This window comes from Vidua macroura, chromosome 6 (genome assembly GCF_024509145.1).
Source record: "Vidua macroura isolate BioBank_ID:100142 chromosome 6, ASM2450914v1, whole genome shotgun sequence".
NCBI classification, from domain to species: Eukaryota; Metazoa; Chordata; class Aves; order Passeriformes; family Viduidae; genus Vidua; species Vidua macroura.
The window spans coordinates 8429635-8455098 of record NC_071576.1 but is presented as its reverse complement, the minus strand read 5'-3'; the positions used below and the strand labels follow the sequence as shown (position 1 = coordinate 8455098).

At 43.2% G+C, this 25464-nt stretch overlaps 1 protein-coding gene across 1 annotated transcript in view; it reads left to right on the top strand.

Moving 5' to 3' along the window:
• The window catches only part of CEP170B (centrosomal protein 170B), a 56822-nt gene extending 31954 nt beyond the window's left edge, over positions 1–24868 (top strand). The window contains exons 8-19 of the mRNA XM_053980942.1: positions 43–791; positions 2784–2969; positions 3165–3273; positions 4689–6464; positions 9726–9975; positions 12212–12371; positions 16005–16043; positions 16589–16732; positions 18273–18361; positions 18914–19007; positions 19890–19941; positions 20671–24868. Of these exons, the coding sequence (XP_053836917.1) occupies positions 43–791; positions 2784–2969; positions 3165–3273; positions 4689–6464; positions 9726–9975; positions 12212–12371; positions 16005–16043; positions 16589–16732; positions 18273–18361; positions 18914–19007; positions 19890–19941; positions 20671–20906 (3884 nt within the window). The 3' untranslated portion in view covers positions 20907–24868. The remainder of the gene's footprint in view (positions 1–42; positions 792–2783; positions 2970–3164; positions 3274–4688; positions 6465–9725; positions 9976–12211; positions 12372–16004; positions 16044–16588; positions 16733–18272; positions 18362–18913; positions 19008–19889; positions 19942–20670) is intronic.
• Positions 24869–25464: the final 596 nt, after the last annotated feature.

Below are 25464 nucleotides of genomic sequence, written 5' to 3'. Positions count from 1 at the left end.
AGCTGAGAATATGAAGGTCAAATCTACATACCTTGTTTCCAGGCAACAGGCACGAGGACGGGACGCAGAGCGACACCGAAGACCCCAAGGCAGAGAAGGAGACGACGACGGGTGGGGAACGTCCGACAGAGCAGACGAGGCTGCAGCGCCAGATGAGGCGTGACCCCCACGAGATGCTGCACAACAAGCAGGCCTTCGTCATCGAGTTCTTCGAGGACACGCCGCGGAAGAAGCGGTCCCAGTCCTTCACGCACAGCGCTCACTCATCCCAGAGCGACACGGATCCGGGGCTGAAGAACAAGGTTGAAAAGCGCAAGAGTGCGTTGCCGGCGGAGAAGCCGGGAAATTCAGTGCCACCATCCCATCTCACAGCCCAGACGGGCAAAGCCACCAACAACTCCTGCGGGACCCAAAGAACGAGCTCCTTCAAGAGGGACAAGACGGAGGATCGGATCAACTCTTCATCCTCCTCTGCTCCCAGAGCCAAAAGTTATGGGAGCGTTGGGAGGAAGTCGAAAATGGCTCAGGATTTTATGGCTGAGTACTTGCGTGAGACGGCTCAGTCTGGGAAGCCAAATGCTGAGAAACCAGCCCCTGTGCCCATGCCGGCAGCTCCACGCGTGGTTATATCCTCGGAACCAGAGCCTGCCTCTGCTTCACCTCCAGAGGTGAAGTCTGCCCAGGGCAGGAGGAATGATGAGGAAGACAGTGTAAGTGAGACGGGCACGTACACCATTGAGACAGAGTCGCAGGACAAAGAAGTGGAAGAAGCACGAAAAATGATAGATCAGGTAAATGCTGCTTTTCTGTGCTTGGCCAGTGAGCTGAGGGCTGCAGGCTCGGAGAGCCTAAATTAACTGTTGCCATGAAGGGATGCAATTGAGTGGAGCAGGGCATTATAGTTAGGGGTGGAAAATCATCCTGAGTGACCTGTGCTAAGGATAGGCCTCAACAAACTGTGATGCTTGTCTTTGAAAAATCCCATCAAAACAACAAAATTACAAACAAACAAAAAACCGCAGAGTTAAAGAAGGCAAAATATGCCTACAGCAAAGAACTGCTTGCTTAAAAATGGAATTTGGAAGCAAAAGGGAAAGAGTGGGTTTGCCATCTGTTTAGAGGGAAGGCAACACCTGAATAAAGATCAGGCTGATCCTGCTGACAGCTGTGGCTCGGAGCAGCTCTGCTCTCTAGGACTGCTCCCAAGCCTCTGCCTTGGCATTGCATCACCTCCTGCCCGCTGCTGTGAAGATGGGAGCTATAGCCCATCACTGATGCATCATCCCATGGTAGGCCACAGGAAATGCCAAGGGCTGGTGCTTACAAGCCTTAGTGGCAGATGTTTCTCTATTTGGCTGTGCCTGATTAGAAAGGCAGTGCTTGCAGTCAGGGCAAGCGGCAGCTGGCTGAGATAGCAAAGGGTGTGATCTAGGGCAGAGGCAATCCCAGATGGATCTGTACTTGTTTGGATTTTGCAGGGTGAGTGATTGCCTAAAAGCTAAACACCAGAAGAACCCACCCAACTAACCAACCGCAGGGCAAACGAAAGTTTGGCTGATTTTCAGGTTTAACTCTCATCTGCGGTCTATTATGAAAACAAAACTGGCAAGTTGTTATGAAGATTTAGTGAAATGTAGTCAGGAGGATGGCAAGGTTTAAAGGAAGCCTTAATTGAACCTGGCTTTAGAGCTATGTATACAGTGTTTATGAGCCTGGATCTAGCTTCTCTCTTTTGTTTTTGATTACATTTGTTCCTTACATCATGTTTGAAATGTGATCGGAAGCTTTCCGGGCGTGGTATTTAGGTCACAGTAAGGTCCTAGTCCTGACAATAGATGGCTAATTGTTCTGATGGGGAAATATGAAGGAAAATGCCACAAAAATACAAATATTTCTGGGGAGTAGTCTTGGCAGCCATGTGGCTCTGGCAGACAAACTGGCCAGCTTCTGGCCCGACTGTGCCATAGACCTGGTGCAGTGCAGACCTGCCACTTGTGAAACAGCTGATAACTGAACCTCAGTGCTTCTGTCCAGGAAGAAAGAAAATGAATTCTGGACTTACTTAGGTTCTAAGGTGTTTCTATTCTTTATTCCTCCACCACTGCAAGCCCATTTTTTCAACAGCAGTGAGAGTGGAGATGTTTATGGCTATCTCTTTACAGTCAAGGCACCCTCTGTGGTGGTATCTTCCTCTGAACTTCTTGCAGTCAAGTGAGAGGAACAAACCCTTCTGAGGCATGAGTCTTTGTCATTCCCCATAGAAGGCCTGTTTATCTTCAGGGGGAATCTGTGCAATGAGCTCAAACACTCACCCATCTCAGAGGCACATCCTGTCCCAGTTCCCTGTGGCAGTGCAGGGCTGCTTTGCTCAACCCACTCACAGCTACAGTCTATGAAAGGCACTGGGGATGGAGCTTTCCCATTTTCTGTGTCTAAATCTTCATGAATGAGCTGGTAAATAGCTTTTCCGACATTCATCCTAAATTTCTCTGGGCTGAAAAGGAACTCCTTTTCAGTGAAAGATACTGCTGTTAAAGGCAAAACCCCTAAATAATGAGGGAGAGAGGAAATGTGGGTGTGAGTGGAATTCTCTGATTTTGTATATTTAAAGCTGCTACTCTGGAGTACAGAATAAAATCATTTACATGGTTTGCATGGAAGCATTGGCAAGTGTTTCTGGCCCCTTGGGATCATAGTTTATGTGTGACTAATGTTTCACAGATTTTGGCTAATGTTCTTCTGTTTCCTTGCATTTTTATATTGCCATGCAAACATCTTTTCAGGTTTTTGGCGTTCTTGAATCGCCTGAATTTTCCAGAATCTCTTCAACCTTTAGACCAATAATTAAAGGTGAAAAAGATGACTCCGGTTCTCAGCATCTAATCAGTGAAAATGGCACTAGTCAGAAGTCACCCTTGCTCCAGGCATTTTCCTCAAAAGCTGTGAATGGGTCTCAGGCTGAAGCACAGGTATGGGCAGTCCAGGTGGATTTCCTGGGATGGTGGAGGTGTAGATGGGTTTTCTGTCTGGATGTAAATGTGATGTGTATCTTGATTTCCATCTTGAACAGACCGAGTGGTGTCAGTAAGAGAGGAGAGATTTTTGTGGCTAGGATTTTGTGTACAAACCCTCTTTCTGACCTCATCTTCCCCACCTTGTTGTAGGTGTCTGCAGCATCTCAAGGGAGTCAGAAGTGGGTGTCAAGGTGGGCAAGCCTTGCGGACAGTTACTCTGACTCTGGATCTGTCTCTGGGCAGGGTGATGGAAGTGCAGGTAAGTCTCATCTGACAGTGTGGTTCAAGGATATAAGAATCTAAACCAGAGTGATAAAAAAGCAGAAATTAAGGGCATCTTTGCATCTGGCTGTAGCTTATTTTCTGTTTTAACTGCAGTAGTTGGAGATGGGAAGCACAGAGTGAATAGTTCGTAGTGGACTGGAGACAGAGAGAGCCTCTGGTTTGCATTTTGGAGTTATTCAAGAGATTCTTAAATGTTCGGTTTGACATGACTAGGGGGAACCTGGGAAGGAGAAAGCTTGTAAGGGCTTTGGGTGTTAACCAGCCCCAAGCTGTTATTCCTTAGACTGCCTTATGATGCCTTTGCACATAGCCTTGGAGTTAGTTCCTTACTTGCATGTTTTTTGTATGCATCTCCTGTGTCTGGCTGTGCTGAGAATTTAGGCTGTTCTGGCATTTGCTGTTGAGTGGCAGTTTTAAAGGGTGGAGATCAGCATAGAATACTAGATATGGTGGGGGAGAAATGGGAGTCTGATATCCTCCAGCTTCCTAACTTGGAAAACATCTTACAGACCCTGTGATCTTCTTGGTGTGTGAGAAAATGAGAAAAGCACTTTATTGGCTTCTGCAAATATTTTCAACTTTTTTTGGTTGGGATTACTTGTCATTAGATTCTTGCCATCGACAGTTATAGATAGAGCCAATAAAGATTAGAAGGAAACTTTGTTTCAGAGATCATTGCTACTGTTTTAACACCATGTAGGATGCCTAACTCCTGGAGTGCTTGTAATATTACCATAGCAAAATAACCAGTTATCCTGGTATTTCGAGGTCTTATCAGATATGGAGGCCTGGCCAGCCGCATGGGAGAAATAGGAGCACTCTTTCTATGGAGTGTTAGTGTTCCTGCTGATAAGCCCACACAATTCAGAGTCTCTTGATTATTACAGGGTCTTTCTCCTGGGACTTTGCTCTGGGATATGAGTGTAGGAGAATTTGTACTGTGAAAAACACAATCTGTTTAGTCAAATGGGCAGTGTTGTTTAGAATGGCACTTAAAGCACTGCATCACTGATGTCTGATGGCTTTTCATCTCATTCCTGTGGCCTGATTGATGCTAGATGCCAGCAATGTCATTATACTCCATAGTGCTTGTACTAAGAGGTATATTATGGGAGAATGAATCTGACATACTACCTTGAGAGGGGAAGGTGTTGAGCAGTGTGATTCAGCAAAGGAATTAAGTTTAATGTCTGTATTGATAAACCCAAGGGAGCAGGGACCAACCAGGCCCTGCTGATGTTCATATTACATAAAACCTTAGTTCTAAGCACATCTTATGAGTGCTTGTGTGGACTTGCATTTTGCAGGATCAAGCTCTTCCTAAACAAATAAATAAATAAGTGGCACAGTTTTACAGTAATTGATTCTTTTCCTCTTAACTTTCTTCAGAAAGTGGGGTACCTCCAAAACCTGGGGAACCAGAAAACTCTGTACCCTCGAGAACAAGGCGCCTTCTTCCCCAGCTGCCACCAAGTGATAAATCAGACAGCCCCACTCCCCCAGTCCTGGTGTGCCAGGAGTCCTATTCGGAGGTTACCAAGAGAACCATCATGAAGGACCACTGTATGGAAGCCTATGGCGATTCCAGCAGCCGCCTCTTCATCCAAGAAGACCTGGATCCGGATAGCCTCAGCGATGCCAGCAGATCTGACGATGGCTTCAGCACAGAAAAAGGCAAGAAATACAAAGAGAACAGCAAAATGCTAGAGCAGATGAGGGAAGACAATAGATCAGAGAGCCGGCAGCCAGGAGCCTCCCGGATCTCTCACGTGAGAGCTGTGAGTGAGCCAGTTTCTACTTCGTTCTACATTGGTGATGACAGCAATGATGCAGAGGTTCCCTCCAAGCTCTCTCTGAGTGTGTCCCACACTCGAGCAGACAAGGACAGCAAGGATCCGGAATTTTCCTTCAAGTGTGCTGGCACAGCAGTTTCTGGAAAGGCAGCAGTCAAAGATGTTAGTGCTTATATAAACACGGCTGGAAAAGTTGTCATTTCCCTTCATCAGAGTCTTCCTCAAGATCAAGAAAACACATCAGGAAAGGAAACGGCATCTTTTGTTAGACAAGAAAGTTTTACCAAAGATAAATCAAGCAGTGGTATTCCTCAGAATAAACTCCCACATATTTCAAGTCACCCCCTGCTTAAAGATTTAGAGGCTGTTCGGTCAACTCGTATGGACTTTAGTCAGGACACTCATCTTCTGCTTAAGGACACTGAAACTGCCTTGGCAGCGCTGGAAGCCAAATTGCTTGGTCAAAGCCAACAGCTGGAGCCGTCAGAAACTGGTGGTCAGCTGGAGGACTCCTTGTCAGGGGACTCAGATGTAGACACGGCCAGCACAGTCAGCTTGGTGAGTGGCAAAAACGTCCCAGCAAGTGCCCCGAAACGCAAAGCAGTTGTGAGTTTGCAGAAGGAGAAATCTTCGTCCACGCCATCCATCCAGGACCAGTGTGGGCAGCCCAGCGCTCGGGACAGGCTGACGGAGAAGCGGAAAACGCAAGCACCAGAGGCACCCAACCGAGCAGAGGCCGCCAAACACTTCCAGGTGAAGCGGAGCGCTGGGACTCGAGGGTCACTTGACTTCACAGATGACGAGAGAAGTTCAAACTCTCCCTACCTGCCAGTCCCAGATGCAGTCGTGTCTGACCACGAGCACTCGGTAACCCGGCCTGTTCCCAGGAGGAAACCTTTCACTCAGGCCACCAAGGAGGATCAGAGCAAAACGACCTCGAATGTGCAGAAAATCCAGCAGGTTCTCACCCGGTCCAACAGTTTATCCACCCCACGGCCCACAAGGGCCTCAAAGCTGCGCCGTGCCCGGCTGGGAGATGCTTCAGACAATGAATTTGTGGATGGTGACAAAACAGCCTCCAACTCGGATGCCACTGCTCAGGGCACCAAGCAGCCCACGGAGACGAAGAAGCTCTCCCGACTGGACATCCTGGCCATGCCCAGGAAACGGGCAGGGTCCTTTACGGTGCCCAGTGACTCGGAGACGGCGCAGTCGAGGACGGGGTTTTCGGGCCGCAGCGCTGAGTCCTATCGGAAGACGGGTGTTTCAGAGGTCAGAGCTGCAGCCAGGAAAACAGCAGCTGCTGCCTCTGCCAAGCAGCCTTTCAGCAGGACTCGTTCAAGCAGTGTCAAGTATTCCTCCTCATCATCCTGTAAGTGGTCCGGCTTTATGTTTTTCCCCTCTTCCCCTGTTTCTGACTTACAGGCAGCACGTGGTTGCCAAGGATTAGTATTACAGTAGTAGAGGTGCTGCCATGGTGAGTACAAAAGTCTGCATTAATGAGCAGCACGGATGTTGAGATTTCATGTGGATTTGGAGACAGCAGATCACTCTTATACTCAGTGAGATGGTATTGTAGTTATGTCCATGAGGATACTACAAACAACTACTTTTTTTTTTTCCTCCAGTGGTTTATTTTTTGAAAAACCAGTTGCCATTTGACAGTACTTTTTTTTTTTAAGGATAGAATTTAATGCCTTTCTAGTGCTACAAAAAATTCTGACCTGTTTTACTTGTAAGAGTCAAAGTTTTCTTCCAGAGTGTTTATAATGATGTTGGTGACAGCTGATGTCCAAGGTGGCAGGTTTGAAGGCATCTGAAACTGGAGAACAAGCAGTATATGTCCCTGTGTTGTGAAAGCTGTTCCCTTGTTGTTCCTGAAAATATAAATACAGAGCTAGACACTGCACATTGATTACCCCAGGAAATTGACACTTCTGTGTATTTTCAGTGACTTTTGCCACAGCTAAGGCAGGTACACAGTTGTGGTTCCCATGAGGCAGAGGTGTGGGGACTACATCATCCTGTAGTTGAGCACTCAGCAGACCCTTGAAATACCAGCATATGCCATATTTGAAATCAGCCTTCAATTAAGAGATGGGAACAATTCAGATGAGAACTTTAGGATGGTAATTGGTAATGGGAGATTGTTCCTGAAACCTTTGGTCTAAGTTCAGGTCTGTGCCTGTAGTTCTTGACCTTCTACAGATGTGGCAAAGCAGATGTGTTTGCTTAGGATTTTAGGAATGATTGGTCACCAAAGGAACAGGAAGAACCTCTTTGGCTGGGTTTCTCAGTCCTGTTGAGAGGAATGCTATTTTCAACAATTTAATGATTTTGTAAGGGGTCTTGGAGTTCTGGATGTGTCCTTTAATATATTTTCATAGAGCTGAGTATTTATCCCTCTTCCAGTATTCATTTTTATTGCATGCTAAAATGTTATTTGCTGCTTGTTTTGATTTGGATTGTTTTAGTACATTCAGCTTCACCTTTAATTTTAGTGATTTTTTTTCTTACACACTTTTATATGCATGTAAATATGAATGTGATTAAGCTAAAAGAGTATGTACAGTCTCTTCTCTTGCCTTATTTTGAGATGATGCTATTATTAACTTCTTGTTAATACTGATAAACAAATTTAAAACAAGATAATGTGGTCAGTTTTCCAAACAGCAGGTGCTCTTTGCACTCCCTCTGCCTTTGGACCACAGGCTTCAAATGATTCAGAGAAAAATGCTAAGTGTTTGGCCAGTTCTTTCTTTAAATGAATTGGTTTTTGATTTCCACACCTCTGTAGCAGCATGCTAACCCCCTTCCTTGTCCACAGTTGCAGCAGATTATGCTAATCCTTCCTCTGAATTAGTCACTCTTAAAATACTAACCTCATAATTCCTTGATAGGAATTGATCCTTGTGCAAGCTCTAAGTACATGCTGGTGTATTTCGAGCTTCATCATGCTTGCTTGTCGTGTGATCCATGCTCTTGTACTAATGCTGTTATAGTCATAGCAAATCAGCAGCTAGAACTCCCTTCCTGCAACATGAGTGACACGTTAAACTGGACTATTGCACTGTGCCATCAAGGCTTTTTTTGCATGATACAAGAACCCTTGAAAGCTTTGAATGTCAGGCCTAGGGGATAAGGAGGCAGATGTGGCTGATTTATTCCAGAAGTTCTTAGTGTTTGTTTAGCTAACCACAGGAGCTCCCAACTCTCCCAGTGGGAGAAAGTTAATCTCGCTAGTGGAGGAACAGCATGAACTGTCTGCCCATGAGACAAGAAGTGCTGGTATATTGTTGGGCCATATGAAGTAGCTTTCTGTGAAAGTCACAGATAACATCAGAATAATCCAAGTTACCAGTTCTGAAAGCTAAAGGCCTGTCTCCTATGCTCCTCTGTGTACACAATTTGTTTACTCAGGGTAATTTAATTGATGCTGAGGGAGCTGATTCTGATTTCCCTTGGCGCACAGAGATGGAAAATGAGTCTCATCATTTTGAAATTGCTGTTCAGTGACAGGGTGACCTCTTGATTCTAAAACTGCATTAAAAAAAAAAAAAGAGATGCAACTCTATGAATTGAATATGAGCAGATTTATTTTTATTTTTTATATATATATATATATATATGTATATATCTAAATCCCAAGACAAGGCATTGTTATAGCTATGGGTGAGATAGCAATGTCTAGGAATTCTTCTTTCACTATACAGTAATTATCTATAGTTTCTACCTGCATCTTACAAGCCAAATTAGTTGGTTTTGTATGTATGGTGTATGATGCTGACTTAATTCAGAGGTAGTGTTTCAGTGTTAGGATTGTCTTGGCAACACGGTGACGTTTTTTGGTGCTGTAATTCTAAATAACTCGTCTGGTTCTGTTTGGTGGGTCTCCATTCTCCAGGGGTGGACAGAAGGGAATGAAGCAGTACTTGTAGGGAGTATAGTGAGGCAGCAAACATTGGGAGCCCAGTTTTCAAACAAGGACACCTTGACATTTCCCATGCAAGGAAGACCTGGGTGTCTGCAGATCTGCAGAACAAGTTGGGATAAGTGAGCAGCTTCCACTTGGCTCCAGGGCTTGGAGCCAGTCCTGACTGTGAACACTTTCTTGCAGAGTGTCATTAATGGTGAATTGTGAGGCAGGAGGTGAACATGGGGTGTGTACTCTTGCAAATAACACCAAGCACCACAGTCTACTCTTCACTCAAAAATCCCTCCTTGTGCTTGTACTTGAAGCTAATTAGAAAGGTATCTGCAGGCTTGAAAATTGGGCTCTCTTTAGAAAAGGACTTCTGTGGGACTATGAGGAGTCTGAAATGTGTGCTACTTATTTACAGAGCTTCTGTGCATGGAAAGCCGAGTCTGTGGTAGTAATTTACTACAGTGGAGGCGTTAGCCTAGTCATTATGATTTTCCATTGGAATTTTCCACTCCAAATTTGTACAGTGAATGGGAACCATAAAGGGGCTTAACCTTGAAATAAGCTCAGAGAATGTGGTGTTTTAACTTAAGATCTGCACAGAAACTCTCCTTTCCTTGTGCTCTTGGGCTAGTTTTGTGTTACCTTTCAGCCTTTTGTAGTTACTCTTGACTACTGTCCTCGATCTGAAACCAATTCATTTTTTATAAGCATCAAGGCGGAGACCACAGGGTTCAGATTACACTTCTACTTCGGAGGAGGAATATGGCTCAAATCACAGCTCCCCTAAACACAAACGCTCCCATACTTCAACAGCCACACAAACACCGAGGATGCGTGGCTCTGGGCTGGGCAAGCAGAAGCACAACGGCAGAGAAACAGATGAGGATGAAGATTTTGATGACAACCCTGACCCCTACAACTTCATGGCACAAACAGCAGAGATAGCAGAAATAGCCAGGTGAGGTGGGGCTTTATCTCTTAATCCACAAGTTTAAAATGGGTTATTTTCTCCTTGGTGTTCAAATCAAACACAGGTGTCAGGGTAGAAGGAGAGGCTCTCTCCTGTTGTTTGTGTGCCCACATCTCCTTTATATATGAACATTGACTTGGAAGGTTTTCATGAACCTTTACAGCCTGGATGTGCTGGTTGTACCTTGTATCTACAAAAGGCCATGGTGCAGGGCGTCGTCTGTTGGTTTGTTTCTTGCTCAAGCTATGGGAAGTCTAATTGTTTATATCTGCATAACTCTGCTCTCTGCTGGAAGTCACAGTGTATGTGTGTGTGTGTATGGTGTGGTTGGTGTGAACTCTCCTAATTCTCTGCAGAGGAAGTCAAATAGATTAGCAAAGACTGAATATGTAAACTGTGGAAGCTGCTTTGCCTGAAGCTGGTGAGGGAGCAGTAAGGAATAGCTGCAGGGCAGAAACCTCTTTGTTTGGCACAACTGAATCTGAACGTGTCTAGACCTTGTATATAAATGAATCGTTTCTTAGCTTGATGTCCCTGGATACAGTACTTGCTGTGTACTGGTGGTCTGATGGTTGCCTGGAGGACCTCGGCAATAAAGCAAATAGATTCTTTTTTTAAACAGTGGCATTTGAGGTTTGTCATCTCTAATATGCAACTGTGTTATGCCAACTTTCCAGAAATACTGGTCTTCCTTTGTACTGGCCATACTTGAAATACTTTTGCCTGAGGAAGCTGCCTTGTGTCTGCTTTTGGCTATATCACCTTCGCTGCTGCCATGCTCACCTCAAAAGGGCTTTTCTTGCTAAAAGTTGCTGTCAAGCTGCTAGAAAGTGTGTCAGCCTTCAAACCAGGGTGCTCTACCTGTGCTGCACAAAGTGTGTGTGTGTGTGAGATGCCGGCTTCCCTCCCAGCAGCATTCCCAGCACGGGGGAGCGCTCCGGCTCTCAGCTATAAATAAAGGCTTGCGTCAGGCTCGTCTGGCGCTGCACCGTGCAGGGCTCTGTCACAGAGTCTGCCTGGTAATTGCAGTTCTGATTTCCCTTGCTGCTCCTGAATTAACTGGGAGGGGTTTAGAGGAGTCAGGGAGAGTTAAAAGGGAAAATGCCACTTGTTTACAGTACTGAGTCACATAATGGAAGTGTTTGGTGACAGTTCTATCCAAACCAGCACAGAGAGGGGTTACCTTATGCAGCCTGTATTTTATTAGTTCAACTGTGCGTTTTCTTTCCAAGGAAATGTTTTGATGAACTGACAGTTTCATCACATTGCTTGTTTTCCTTGTGGGTGTCTTCCAACTTGGAATATTCCATAATAACATGGGGTTTTTTTGTTGAGTGACGTGTTTTAGGGTTTGTTTTTTTTTTTTTTTTTTTGGTTGGTTGTTTTGGTTTTTTTCATTAAAAGATTGTTGTTTCAAATTAATCTGACTAGCTGTAAGATTTTTTTTTTTTTTCTTGTGGAAGTTTTCCTTTAAAATTACCACAACAGCTACTTCTGGTCTGAAGGGGGTTTTTAAAGCTCTACTACCAACAATCCAGAGACTTAGGAGCTGTTTTTGAGCTCTAGAGCAGACAGAGCAAGGTCCTGCCAACACTGAGTGTTAACTGGACACCTGTCAAGGGGCTTGAAGTTTCAAGATTTGGTTTCTGAAAACCAGATCCCTCTAACATATGCTGTGCTTTCCTCATAATCCCTCAGTTCTTCTGGAGAATGTGGAGGCATATTGTGATTTTCAGTCTACAGACCACAAGAAAAATGCAAGAGAAACGGAGTTTTTTTTCTTTAAGTAAAAAATGAATTTTTTTTCCCCTGTATGTACTTTTTAATGGAAACCAAAGAAAACCCAGGAAGAAAAATTAACTGTACTGTATTAAGAAAACAAACAAACAAGAGACAGAAGTAGAATGAATGGGTGGGGGAGCAATAACAAAATTTCTTTATGGATTGTCTCTACTTTCTGGCAGTGTGTAGTTACTAGAATTTGCTTTATATAAATTCTCCACTTTGAGGCTGGATTCAGGCAGGAAGGGGATTTATTTTTTTATGCAGCCAGAACATTCCTCAGCACCTTGCCAAGGCAGCCCAAAAAACCCTGTTTGCCCTAGCCTCTGCAGAGGTTATAGTTCCCACAAACCTTTTGTGGGTCCTCTTTTTATATTTTATGAATGAGAGGCATGTTGGTATTCTGTCTCCTAATGGTTCTGCTTCGTTGCCTGTGCTTTAGGCTCAGCCAAACCTTGGTGAAGGATGTGGCCATCCTTGCTCGAGAGATTCACGATGTTGCTGGAGATGGGGACTCACAGAGTTCCTCGGGGACGGGACCAAGCCCCTCCCTCAGCTCTGTGCCCAACACTCCGGCTTCCACCATATCCGCCAGAGAGGAGGTAAGGTCTGGAATCACAGAGATCTCTGCCCCTCGCTGCTAGTAAGTGCCTGGGGCATGATTGGAGTGGGAGACCTGGGCAGCATCCCCAGTTGCTGCAGCACTGGAAAGCCTTCATTCCTTGTTCTCCTAAAAAGCACCACCAGAAAGACCAAATGCAGCCTATTTAGGGTGCTCTTTATTTTGTCCTCTCTGCTGCAGCCAGCCTTGCAAGAATCATATAATTTTCTAAGGCTCTCAAGGCTTCTGTTTGGACACTGGTCCCTGAAATTTGCCTCTGAGGAACAGGATGGAGGGGATGTGTTGTGCTGCTGTGCCAGGGAGCCAGAGCCTTCCTCTTTGTTTCACACAAGGCACTGACCGTGTGCGCTGGCTGCACTCTCTGTGTCAGCTGTGTTTTGTACTTCTGCTGTGTCCTTTCTGCCAGGACTGTTGAAATGCTGTGCAGGTGTTCCTTGAATCCCTTCCCTTCATGTGAGTATTGGTGGAGGAGGGCAAGGACTCTGGGAGCTGGGCAGGGAGGCAGGCAGGTAGCTTGGGAAGTGCTGTCACCGAGCCCTTCAGTGAAGCTGTGGCTTCCTCCCAAACTGTGTAGCACAGTTTGTCTGCACTAGGCTGGGAAGGAGAGAGGCAATTTCTTAATTTGGTTCACCAGTGCCGCAGCGCAGGGACCAGCTCAGCTCAAATTTGGCTGTAAGGTCACCAGGAGGCTTCAGCTGCTGAAACAAAATCGCCTTTACTACTGTTTAAATCCAAATTCCCTCCTGTGTACCACCAGCGTGGGCTTAAAAAATACACAGGTCTCTGCTGCTCAGATGGTTCCTCTGGCCCCCTGTTGTCTTTGACTATTGTGAGAATTGCAGACCCATCCTAGGCAGGGTTCAAAGCTGAGACCAAACCTGTTGCTCTGCCAAGAGAGTCCTTGGAGGTCCCGTGATTCTGCTGTGATCAGCGCTAGAGGTGCAAAGCAGAAGTTTAGGGAGATACCCAGATCAGGCGAGTGTGGCTGTGGTTGTGCTAAACAGAGATCAACTGCAGCCTGCTCAGGGAGGGGTTTGTCCTGGGGCCTTTTGGAGCCAAAGTGCACAAATGTTTCACAATAACTGCAGACTCTGAGATAAAATGTTTTATTGCTTTGTTTCCTTGCAAGTGCCACACCTGCCAAGCTGCCTTTTGCATTATTCTTTTCAAGCAGTAAAGGTGACATGCCTACTGTACTTCTGACTTGCAAATGAAACATTTTGCTGGGCTCCCACTTGCTTACAGGGGAAGAAGAGTAGCATCCCTGCTTTTTTTTGTGGAGTGCCACTGAAGGGTTCAACCGTAACTCAGCTCATACAGAGGGATATTCCCAGCTGCTAGAGGAAGACACCTGCAGAAGTGTGTCTCTAGTTTCTCTAGTGTTTCTGCTCTGTGCAAAATTCTTGAGATCTTACAGTGGTGTGAAGGACGAAGCACTGATGGAAGCCCATGAAGACAGATCAGGAATCATAACCTTTGGTGTGTTCAGGTAGTGGCTGAGAACACTCTAAAGGCTTCTAATGAGGCTTCCTCTGAACAGGAGTGGATATCAGCATGACTTCAGCAGGGCCAGCATCTGGCAGGCCATTTGAGTACACTCAAAATGCCACAGTGCATCAGTGTTGCTGCCGTACGTGATTGATAGCCAGGAACAGGTTCCATCAGCAGGGCTTTCTGCTGGCAGTGCTGAGATGTGGAGCAGATCCTGAATAGCTTGGGATTCTAAACAGTGCAGCCTGGGGGTCTTGTTATGAATGCCAGCAATATAAACTGATGTGAGTTTAATAAACACACATCATCTTTGGCACTGGACCAGATGCAGCACCAGTGCACTGCCACGCCTGCTTCCCACAGTCTAAATGTTGTTGAAACTGTGCTGAATTAATAATTTTGGCTTGATGCAGAGAAGCTACTGGGAAATGTCTGAAGATCAGTGTGTGTGATGCTAAGCACTGTGAATTTTGTGAGTGTTATCAAACAACTATATTAAATATTCTAGGAAAGGACACAGTGATGAGAAATAGCTACTATGGTTATAATAGTAATATATTGAAATATCTGATAGAAGTGATTATATGAATAAGAAAATTTTTCTCTATGTGGCTGTCTCTTACACTGCAATGGCTTATGCAGTGTTGTATGCCATTCTGCATTCTAGTACTAAATATTTATGTCTATTCCAAAAAAATGGGGGAAAATGCAGGAAAAAGAAGTACTGATATTGGAATCACTTTTGAGTGTTTAATGCTGTACCGGAAACGTCATTTGGGACCAGCGTGTGGTTGGCATTTCTCGGCCTCAAATGAACTGCTTTTTGATTACTTTTATTAAGAAGCTTGGTCAAAGTTTAAATGAGAAGTATCCTCTTCTAAGTTAAGGTGGAGCCTTAGATTAAAACCTTATTTTTCATGTTCTGTCCTTTCAGGTTCAGTGCTGGCTTGGATGTGTGCCAGGGAGGCTTTCCATTTCCCCAGTGTACGTTTGGGGTGGTTTTGTTTTTCTAGCCTCAGCTGTACAGTTTATGATAAGATAGATTCTTGGCATACAGAACTGAGTACTGCTACAAATTAAGCAAATTAAAAAATCCCAAAAAGCCAACAATAAAAAAACAGAACAAAAGAAAGAGGTTCAGCAAGGGCGAAGTCTTAATGATTCCTGTTTACCAAAGCCTTGGGTTGTTTGGGATGCCTTGCTTTGTGGTTGTGTAGGTTTTGCAGGACCCAGCTTTCTGCAGAGCTCAGCCACCAAACTTAAACCTCAGCTGCTGCAAACACATCAGGTTGGATCATCCCAAATCACTGGATACTTCTGCGAATTTTAGACCTGCATAAAATTCTTTTGGCAGATCTTTTTAAAAAAAGTTAATAATGATGTAACAAAAACTAAAGAGCCTGATTAAGTTTGTTAAGTTGTTGTGTAATGTACTCAGTATGAGTGTTGGTACGACAAGAGGAAATGCTTACGGGTGTGATGGAACAGAAAATGTGAGAAGAGAACAGGTCATGTGCAAAATCTCCTGGATGGTGGAGCAGGTGCTGTCCTTACCTTGTTTTCAGCTGTTTGTGCTGAGACCTGCTCACTGTAGGAATATCTCATTCCCTTCTGACACTTTTACTGCTGCAATCAGCCTAACTTACTGTTTCTGCACTTGATGATAGGAAGCTTATTAGCTAAATATTTTGGCTGTTCTGGCCCTGCGCCATAATATCTCACACCTGCTGCCTGTGTATAACCCAAGTGCTGCTGCATAGTGTGGGGAGCCTGGACCTTGGATGGCACATGGTTTCCTCACAAGGAGCTGTGTGCTTTGCCAACCAAAGAGCCTCTTGGGCTGGGTGTTCAGTCCTTTCCCAGAGCGCTCTGGATTTCGCTCAGCACAGTCCAGTTTGGATTAACTGGGGAGCTGCCCAAGGCCACCTCAGCAGAACTGGCTGGTGACCAGGATCTCTGTGGGCTTCAGTGCATGATGGGGGGGTGGGCACCAAGTGCTGGTCCTCAGGAATGTGCTTTTGGGGATGTCAACCCCAAATAATGCCAAACCCTGTGTTCTCTTTGATACTTGCTGTCACAGTCATTCACTAGCATTGATCTCTTTGTTTCTGTTTTAACACAGATTGCTCGTAGATCTTTTCGGCTGGCATATCCATCTCAGGTGCACTTTCCATCCCATTATTTTTGTATCTCTGTCTTGTCACTGTTATTTTCTTCCCCTTCTTTTAAAGTTTTTGTCAGTAAACCCAACAGGAGTAACTGTCTTGTCATTTCTGTTCTTCCAGTTAATTATTTGCTTTTTTAGTGGTTTTGTATTGCTTTTTCATCTCTTTCACGTGTTACTAAATGGTTTCTGATTAATTTGAGTGTGTCTTTAATGTTGCATTGATATATTAAGACATAAAATATGGGAAAATAGGGTCCTTTTGAGTTTTAGCTAAATTCAAAAAAGACTGATGTACTTTTCCATACATGCTCAAGACTCAAAATTTTAAAGTAAGCCCCACAGAGTTTTGTGGTATGTCTCCAGTGGGTAGGCACTTGCAGGATTGGGGTCTAGGAATTTGCTTACGAGCCCATACCTGTCTGAACAAGACTTAAATGAATCAGGGTTCCTCTCGGGCTTGCCTGAAAATCTGCAATACCTTCAGTGAGTGCCTGCTTTCCCTACTAATTTTTAATGACTCATTACTCATTATTTCCAAGTTGGTGCAGCACATTCCAGAAGCAAGTCTGAACTACCAGAAAGTGCCTCCGGGATCAGTGGAACTGAAGGATTTTGACCAAAATATGAACGATAATAGAGAAGAGGATCCCTCAAGAAAAACAAGGACAAGAAACCGTGAGGAGGCAGGCCACCTTTTTCTTTACTTTATATATGACATTGCTATAAGCTGCTATATGTAAACTTGTTGTTTGTAAGCTGCCAAAGGAGGCTGCTCAAAAAAAAACCAACAAAACAAAAAACCCACATGTCTCAGCAGCCCTGATGTGTGGGTATAGAAACAGTGTTTAAAAAGAAAGAAGAGGAGCAGAACCACCCCTCTTGCCAGTAGTGACTGGAAGTTTCCTCCCTTGTGTAAAATGCCAGTCAAACCTGAGGCTTGGTCACCTGTTTTTGGCTCTAACACATTCAGTGTTAGAGCCTTCTTAGGCTATTTCACTGCTATCTTAGAGAAGAGCTCAAACATCTCAACTTTGAAATCTGAAGCACTGATAGTTTAATGGCACCTTACTGTTCTGCAGCTGGCATCCTGGTTAGAGCTGCTCATGGAGCAGCAATGGCAGGATCTGGACCTTAGGAGGGGATGTGTGACAGCTGGCTTGCTGTGCCCTGCAGTCTGTGAGCATCACTCCCTCCAACGTTACATGCAGGGTGACCTGCAAATCCCTGTGGTGATGGTAAAGGCTGAGAAAGCCTGGCCTGCACTTGAGGCTGGGGATGGTGTTGGGATGAGGGGTGTAGTGGGGTGATGGTGCCAGGGGGAGGAGGAGGAAAGCTGCTGATCCAGCACTGGCTGTTGCTCTTGCCTGCTTTCTGCCTGCCTGCCAGCTGTGGTGGAAAGGAGGAGCTGGGGCAGAGGCTTCAGGGAGGCAGTGCAGGCAGGAGGGCAGAGCTGCCTCCAGCACATCCACCCTGGAGGTGGTGTGACTCTCACAGGCACATACAGGGGACCGTGGGCTCAGCCACTGGAACTGATCCTGGTCTGTGACTGGTTTGAAGCAATCCCTTCCTCTCCTGTAGAGAAGTGCCAAGGCTGGATAAAAAGTGCAGCTTCAGAGTGCCCCCAGCTTGATGTGGGCTTTCCTGGCAGAAGCCTGGAAGCTCTACTAAGCCACAGGACTTGAATATTTGGGGTTTGATAGTATTTTGTTCTTACTTTTAATAAAGCAGAATGTAACATGGTGGGATACCTGGCTGTGAAGGTGGTTTGAACTCATATGTGTCACATTAGATAGTTTCAGTGAGACTGCTTGTGGGGCTTCTTGCATTGTGATTTGACTTTTTGGTTGTGGTTTTTTGGTTGGTTTTTTGTTTTTGTGGGTTTTTTTGTTTTTGGTTTTGGTTTTGGTTTTTTTTTTGGTGAGGTGTGGAAAGTCCTAAGTGCTGCTCTTTCAGAAATGCTTAAATGCTTAACAGCAAACTTACTTAAATGCTTACTGCAAACAGCTGTGTCTCTGTCTCTAAAAAAAGTCTGAACAAGTTAGTATTAACCATTTTGCCAAAGTGCTGTAGCAAAGCTGCACATCATCTTAATCTCCCTTGAACTTCAAGTATTATCCACAGAAACAAAGGTGTTTCAGTGGAGATGATTTACTGTACAAAAAATTCCTATTTTGTAATATGCTGCTTTTGCTAAAAGTTCTCCAATCTGTCCTCATATTTTAGGTAATCTTTGACAATCTGATGTTGAACCCAGTGTCCCAGTTATCACATACGATCCGTGAAAATACAGAAAACCTTGCTGAAAAAATGAAGTAAGTAACTTCTTGTCCCTGGCCTGAAATATTAACTTGCTGGTGAGTTTGTTGACTTACTGCTTGTGGAATATATTGTACTGTTGTCTTGGAAAGTTCTGTAATCAGGATGCAGGGAATCTACACGTAGGAAATTGTGTGTGTGTGTAGCCACCCAGAGGTAATATGATTATTTGCTATCACTTTTCCTCATATCTTTGGAATTTTAATGCTGGATTTGTAGTGCCTGTTGATGCCTTGACTTTGAAATGCTGCCTATGCAGGAGATAGAGCAGAAAACTGGTGGATTGTTTCTTCTTTCCTTTTCTGTACCAAGGCTCTTGTAAATATGCAATATGTTACCAAGCTTGTGAAGTCTTTTCAAAGTTTGTTGTTGCTCTAAAGACATCAGAGGGAAGGACTTTGGATTGTTCCTAATTCAGCTGAAAGGAGCTTTATCCAGCTGCTAATCCACTAATCTCTTTTGTTGCCACATCTTTTGATAATTAAGTCTTTTAAACAAGCAGTTTTTTGATGGCAGTTTTAAGATCTGCTCTACTTTTTGTGTTACAGGATTCTGTTTCAAAATTCAGAAAGGACCTGGGAGGAAATGGAGGCCAAAATCAATTCAGAAAATGAAGTGCCAATTCTGAAGACATCAAACAAAGTAAGTCCATGCAAACAAGGGAAATACTAAAGACTTGATCCATGAAAGCTTTGTAACAAACCAAACTAACAATCTCTGACCCTTCTCAAAGCCATTTCTGAAATTTCTGGTCCATTTTCATGTGTTGAACTGCTGGATTTCGTTACTGTTTGAAGTGTGACAAAGTGAGTTCCTTCTGTGGTTTTGTTTCACCAAACTCTTTCCCAGTTCTTTTGCAAATGATTTTCAGAGACTGGATCTCTTAACAGATGTTGAAGTTCAGGGTCATTAGGCCTCATTTAAACATTTACCAAAGGGTTGCCTACCATGTGGTTGCCACAGCTTCAGCTGCAGACAGGTGTTTCACCTGTAAATGTTTGATATGAGGACCGTAAAAATCCACCTCAGGTGATTCAGCCTCAAGATGGTGCTTGTGCTCTCATGACCTTTCATTGCCCTTGAAGGGGGATTGTCAGTAAGGATTTAAGTGCAGTAGTGGACCCAGTGAATATGATGAATGCTAAACAACCTTGTGCTAGACCTGTGTAGCTTGATGCTGCAGCAGTATAAATGTGGCCAAATACCCTGTCTGGTCTAGGAGTTGAGTTTGTAAATATCTTAGTGCGTTTCATATTAAGGATGAGTCTTTGTACAGGTGTAGCATTTCATATCTAAAAGCCACTGTGGCTGTGAATGGGGTGTGTAGTAGCACTTGGTGACACGATGCAGAGCAGGCTCCCTGTGCACTGACCAAATGCCCCTCAATACAGCTTTTCTGTTAAATGACCAAGGTTGGGCCTGACTTTGAATCTTCTTGATCAGATAAGGCAGAAGCAGTAAGACTAAATTCCTGTGTCAGTTGAATACTTTGTTGCTTAATTTTCTTTTGATGCTTTTTTCTAGGAAATCAGTTCTATCCTGAAGGAGCTCAGGCGAGTTCAAAAACAGCTTGAAGGTTGGTCATCTAAAATGTTCCTGTTGTCTCTCAAATGCCAGTAGAGTTGCACAAAATAATGTTGTCCTGATTTGTCAGTGAAAGCTGGGAGAGGATGCAGAAGTTCAGGCTGTTACCACAGTGCTGTCTGATGAGTGCATAGGGAATTAACTGTAGATTTATCTTTATACTGACAGTTTTTAGAAAGATTTTTGACTATTGAAATGTAGAAGCTGTTGCTATGGAAATGCCTTGTTTGTGGTAATTAGCATATTCCCATAAGATAAACTGGTGCAAGACTGTTCTGATGAAATAGTATTTAGCAGCTCTTCCAGCCAATAAACTGTGCTATGCTTTTTGGACTTGAATTTTGCACTTAGATCTCTGCATTAGAAAAAGCAAGACAAGCTCTTGCATCATCTAAAAGCATAGTAAAGGCATGTAAAAGCATGCAGGCATCATTTTGGGCTCCTGCTAAAATTTAGCTTGCCATTTGGCTGCTGTAGTTTGTCTTTTCCAATTTAACCAGAAAGTTGAGAGTCCACATCTCTTCAGTCTGGGAGAGGTTTTGCTTGTTAAAGCTGTTTACACCTGAAGGTACTAATGAGGAAAATAACCTGACTAAAATGAACAAAAGTACTGTTTACAGTTCTTCTGCCTTCAAAATGAAGGCAGCAAATTTCTGTTTGGAAACTGCTGACTGCTGCTAATGTGTTTATGTCTCTTTTTTTTTTTTTTTTTTTTCCCTAGTCATAAACGCTATCATTGACCCTACTGGAAACTTGGATATAGTTACCAGTAACAAAACGTCTTCTGCTGCTAAACAATCTACAGCCACTAAAGTCAGGACTGCTAACAATTCTGGGTCCACACTGGAGACTTTGTCCCTAGCACAGATGAGAAACTACGCTCAGAAATCGAACTGTGGGTCTTCTAGCTTACAAGAGTCGAATTTCATTCCAGATGGAGAGAAATACGTGATCTGATACAATATTTTGTATTGCTGTTATACTGTAATCTACTGTTGCATTAGTATTGTGTATGAGTGGTTTGTGGACAGTTTGTGTGGAGCAGTTGTTTAGATTGCTAACATGTTGCACAAAAAAGAAAAATCTATGCTGTGAGGGTGAATGGAAAGTCTGTGTATGCCTTTTAAACAAGACTAGCACTGTGGAGCAGCACATACTCAGCACAGAGGCAAACTGATTTTTACTAAAGTACTCATTTATTCTTCCAGTGTGCCATAAGAAAACAGGCTTTGCATATTTTCCATTCGATACTGCTGAGGCTAAAGTGCTCTTGCATTGGCCTGTTTATAACTATTCAGTTGTAATGATGTTCAATTTGAAAAAAAAACCTACACTTTTTTGGTACTATATTTGTTTGGGTTTTATTTGATTGAATTTTTTGAAGTGTACAAGTGAAGCATTACAACTCTGTTGGAATCAACTTGCAAATCCAACAGAACAATTGTGCAATATTATCGGTTTCTGAGAGAAACCCTTACTGCAGTTGTGTAAGATTTCCTTTCAACAGTCATAAAAAAGCAACCACGCTGAAGTTGTGCATCTGTTTTTCAGTCCAAAAACCAAAACAAGACAGAATAAACCCATTTGTTTTTTTTTACTGGGAAAGTATAAAAGTTAATAACGGTATGAATGTCAAGACTACTGATACAGCTACTATTTTTGATTATATTTCAGACCCAAAGTTTGGGGTAGGTACAAAAAGTTATATTTTACAATTTAGCTTGCCAGATTTTCATTATTTTGGTACAAATGCTGTCTTTAAGCTGCTTTTCTTTTTTTAATTTAAATATACAGTCTTTTCATAATGAGCTACAAGTGCTCTTGGCTGGGCCAAAGACTAAGATGTTTGCAATTACCCAATTGCAAAGAAAACCATCTGTTCCAATGGCTCATGGAATAAACTCAATTACACAGTTGCTGTGAACTAGTGCAATCACTTGACAGCACTGAAAAAATAATGGCTTTGATGTAGCTCCACCTTTATGGCTACTTCTGTTACAAATTTTTTTTCAATGCAAAAGTGCTTACGAAGGCCACCATTGTGGTGTTCCTCAGAAACTATTCAGCAGTGTCAAGCACTTGGTACGTTTGAGATTTTTGTCTCTGGATTTAATTTTTGGTCCGTTATAATCCTAGAACACTAAGGAATGTGTACAGTTGTTTGAGCAATTTCTTATTTAACAAAAGTTGGGGTTTATATTCTGTCTCTGTGTTAAACTGTAAAACACTAAGCAATTTTTATTGCTTTAAGAGCAAAAATTTTGGTTTTGAGGGGATCTCTTCCAGATGTGTTTGCTCCCAGTTTTTTCTGTCTTGTATCGATTCCTTTTTCATTCTTCCAGGTCAACAAATAGTAATCGGGTAAAGAAATTCTTTTGTAGCTGTGGAGGATACATTTACTGGGAAAGGTGAGCAGATGAGTTCCACTTTGCCCTCATACAGTATGTAGTTTAACCAGTGAAAATGGTTTCCCAAGCTTGACTGCTTCTTGTGTGCTGACTCTATATTTTGGGGTGAGTAGTGGATTCCTTAGTTAGCTTCAGTAGTTACCTGAGCTTTTCTGCTAGGATGTTGTAACAGTGGGGACCTGTTAAAATAATTTAAATAAATAGGGGTGCTCACAAAGTGTTTAACCTTACTAGTGAAGAAGGTGATTGCTTTCCTGGTGGAGCCAGTGAGAGCTTTCCATCAATTTCAGCAGAGACAAGATCGGTCGCAAAATAGGAGTATGTCAACACGTCATTAGTTTATTTTTGAGCCTGCAAGATGCTGGCTGGTAAATAGTAGGTGCAGATATCCTTCAGAGATTTCCAGTAGGCTATAAGCTCATCTGCTTGTGTGGAGATGCCCTTCCATGAAGAAATCTGCTGGGTTTCACATAGATGAATGCAGAATTAAAAGAATTTGCCCTTGACGTTGTTCTGCCTGTAATATACGCACTATCTGAATGTGTTAATTAATGTTGATCCTGATCTGTCTTTTCTTGAAATACCTGACTGTGTCCTTGGTGAATATCATAAGTGGTGGTATCGTTCCTGACATATGAGACACAATTTTTCAAACCCTTCTTAGTTAGGGTTTGAACTGACCAGGTGCTACCCCAACTCACTAGGAGTTGAAGGACCTTCACAGATAAGGTGTTGCTATTAGTTTCAGTTTTGCTGTAGAGACAAGTGAATTACTAAGACGTACATCTGACTTCTCTGATTATTTGTTATTTCCACATCTTCATGGCTATGCGCAAGTGGATTCTGTTTCTCTGCAATGTGCCCTTGATGGGACTTCTGTTTACTTTCACTTGAAAATTGCTTGATTATTCTTTGATTCTTGAACACATCAGGGAGGGATTTTTCTCCCTTGGTTGCTCTGTTCTGAGCTAGAGAGAGCAAGCCCACAGACACCTTGCATCAATTAAATCAACCTGCAAAATACAGTACCTCTTCAAGTGACTAATGAGGATGCAACAATCAGTGTCTCTTGATAATTTGTAAATGAGTGTGTGAAGGCAGGGAGGATGCACAGCTTGATTTGTTTTATTTGTGACTCAGCCAAACTGTAAAATGCTTCTGTGTCCTGACACAATGCACATTCTTGGATCTGCATTTGAAAAGGTTTTGCTACTCAACGATGAAACGCAACATATTTTTTCTTGTGTTCACTGCTTCTGAAGTACTGTGGTTTGCACTTGTCTGCTCCAGATAAGCCAAAGAGCTATCCACTCCTTTGCTGATTGTTGGTTCTTACAAACAGTACTGTATGCAACCATGGAAACATTGTTTGCCTGTGTGACTCCAATGTGAACCTGACCCATGTGTAGTGGTGTATCTGGAGGGCCCAGGATCGGTGCACGAGATTCCTGCTGGCTCCCGTGAGCTGTGGATGGGCCCTGCATTGAGCTTGGCAGGGGTGATGCTGCCCTGTGTGTCAGTACTGGGCCACTGCTTTTGTGTGTTTTGTGTTTGACTAAAGCAATGTAACCAAGGGTGGGATTTTCGAAGTCTTGGGGAAGCAAGTTGCTCAGGTCCTTTTGGATTTTCCGTATGCTTTGGGCACTTGATGCCCTGAGCACCTTCCAAAATCCCAGCCATCAGCTCTTCCACTATACTTGAAAACTTTTCAGTTTGACACTTTCAAATGTAAAATCCTGTTATTCTGTTCTGATGGCGTGAATGTAAATTCCTGTGAGGGTGTGTAGGAGCTTTGGGAGCGAGGACCCAGCTGGATCTATGGTGGTGTCATGTTGTGGTCATGCTCCAGGAGGGAAGAACGTCTGCATCATCTTTGAGTATTTTAGTAAAGGTACAATTAGTGGAATGTTTACATACAGCCTACTGACGAAAAAGGAGACAAAAAGAAAAAGATAAAAAAGTGTAAAGTATTTAAGTGCAAGACTCTACTAGTTTTTTCTTGTTTTGCAGATCACACTAGCTATTTTTGAAGTTGGTAAATGTGTATAACTTTTGCAAAGACCAGACAGAACTACCTGTTCACGTTCAGTGTGCCCCGTGCTGAATTGTGCCTATTTCACTCTCTGCTGTTGTTATGCTGCTGATTCTGCTGTTCTGAACTGTTCACTGGATCATTCCATTTGCATGCAACACAAATGCAAGCTGAGCTGTCTGAGAGTAAAGCTGAAACACGTTTGTATAACTTGAATCGATTAATGACTTTCTTTTTTCCACACCCTCTTGAAATGCTGTGTATAATTTTGATTTGTTTCTTCTGCCCTGTTTTCTTTCCACTTTTGGTTTGTTGTTTTTTTTTGAACGGTAATTTATTTTTGTTTGGATTATAGGCAGTATCTGTACATTTTGTTTCAAGGTGATATTGTGGATGTCTTTAAAAAACCAAAATGTTATTTTATATAATTTTATCATAAAGTTGCTCTAATAAATCATTCTTTTATCATGTGACAGTGATGCTGAATTTTGTGCATTAATTTGGAGGAGGATGTGTGTTTGGTGGATGGATTGTTTCAACTGCCTGTTCTCACTGCTGTTAATTGCAGTGCAATGACAGAATGGTCAGCCACTGAAGACTCAGAGCACAACTGGATCAGTCCTGGTGACACCTATGGCTGGGCAGATCCCTCTCCAAAGAGCAGGAGTCCCCTTATTCCCCTAGAATCTCTGGGGTTTAAGTCCCTAAGTCCCTTTAACATGAAGAAACCACATCTCAATATTGTATGGTGATACTTTATTTAATTTTTAGTGCTGTTTTGTTTCATTGCCATGATTAACATGGTGGTTGAATCCAACCTGGAAGTGATCATTCCCCAGGAGGTATGTGATTGCAGATACATTATTAGGCTTTTTTTTTTTTTTTTCTCTCACCTTAGAGATATATATATATAGCTTATGTGTCTGTGAAATAGTTTTTGATGTTTTCCTTCATTCCACCAATTCCACCAGTGTCCTCCTTCCCTCCTGCATTTCTGTCTGAGCTTTGCATCCTTCCTGGCACTTTAGAAATAATTTTAATTCCTCCTTCTTTGCACTGCCTTCAACCTCCCCCA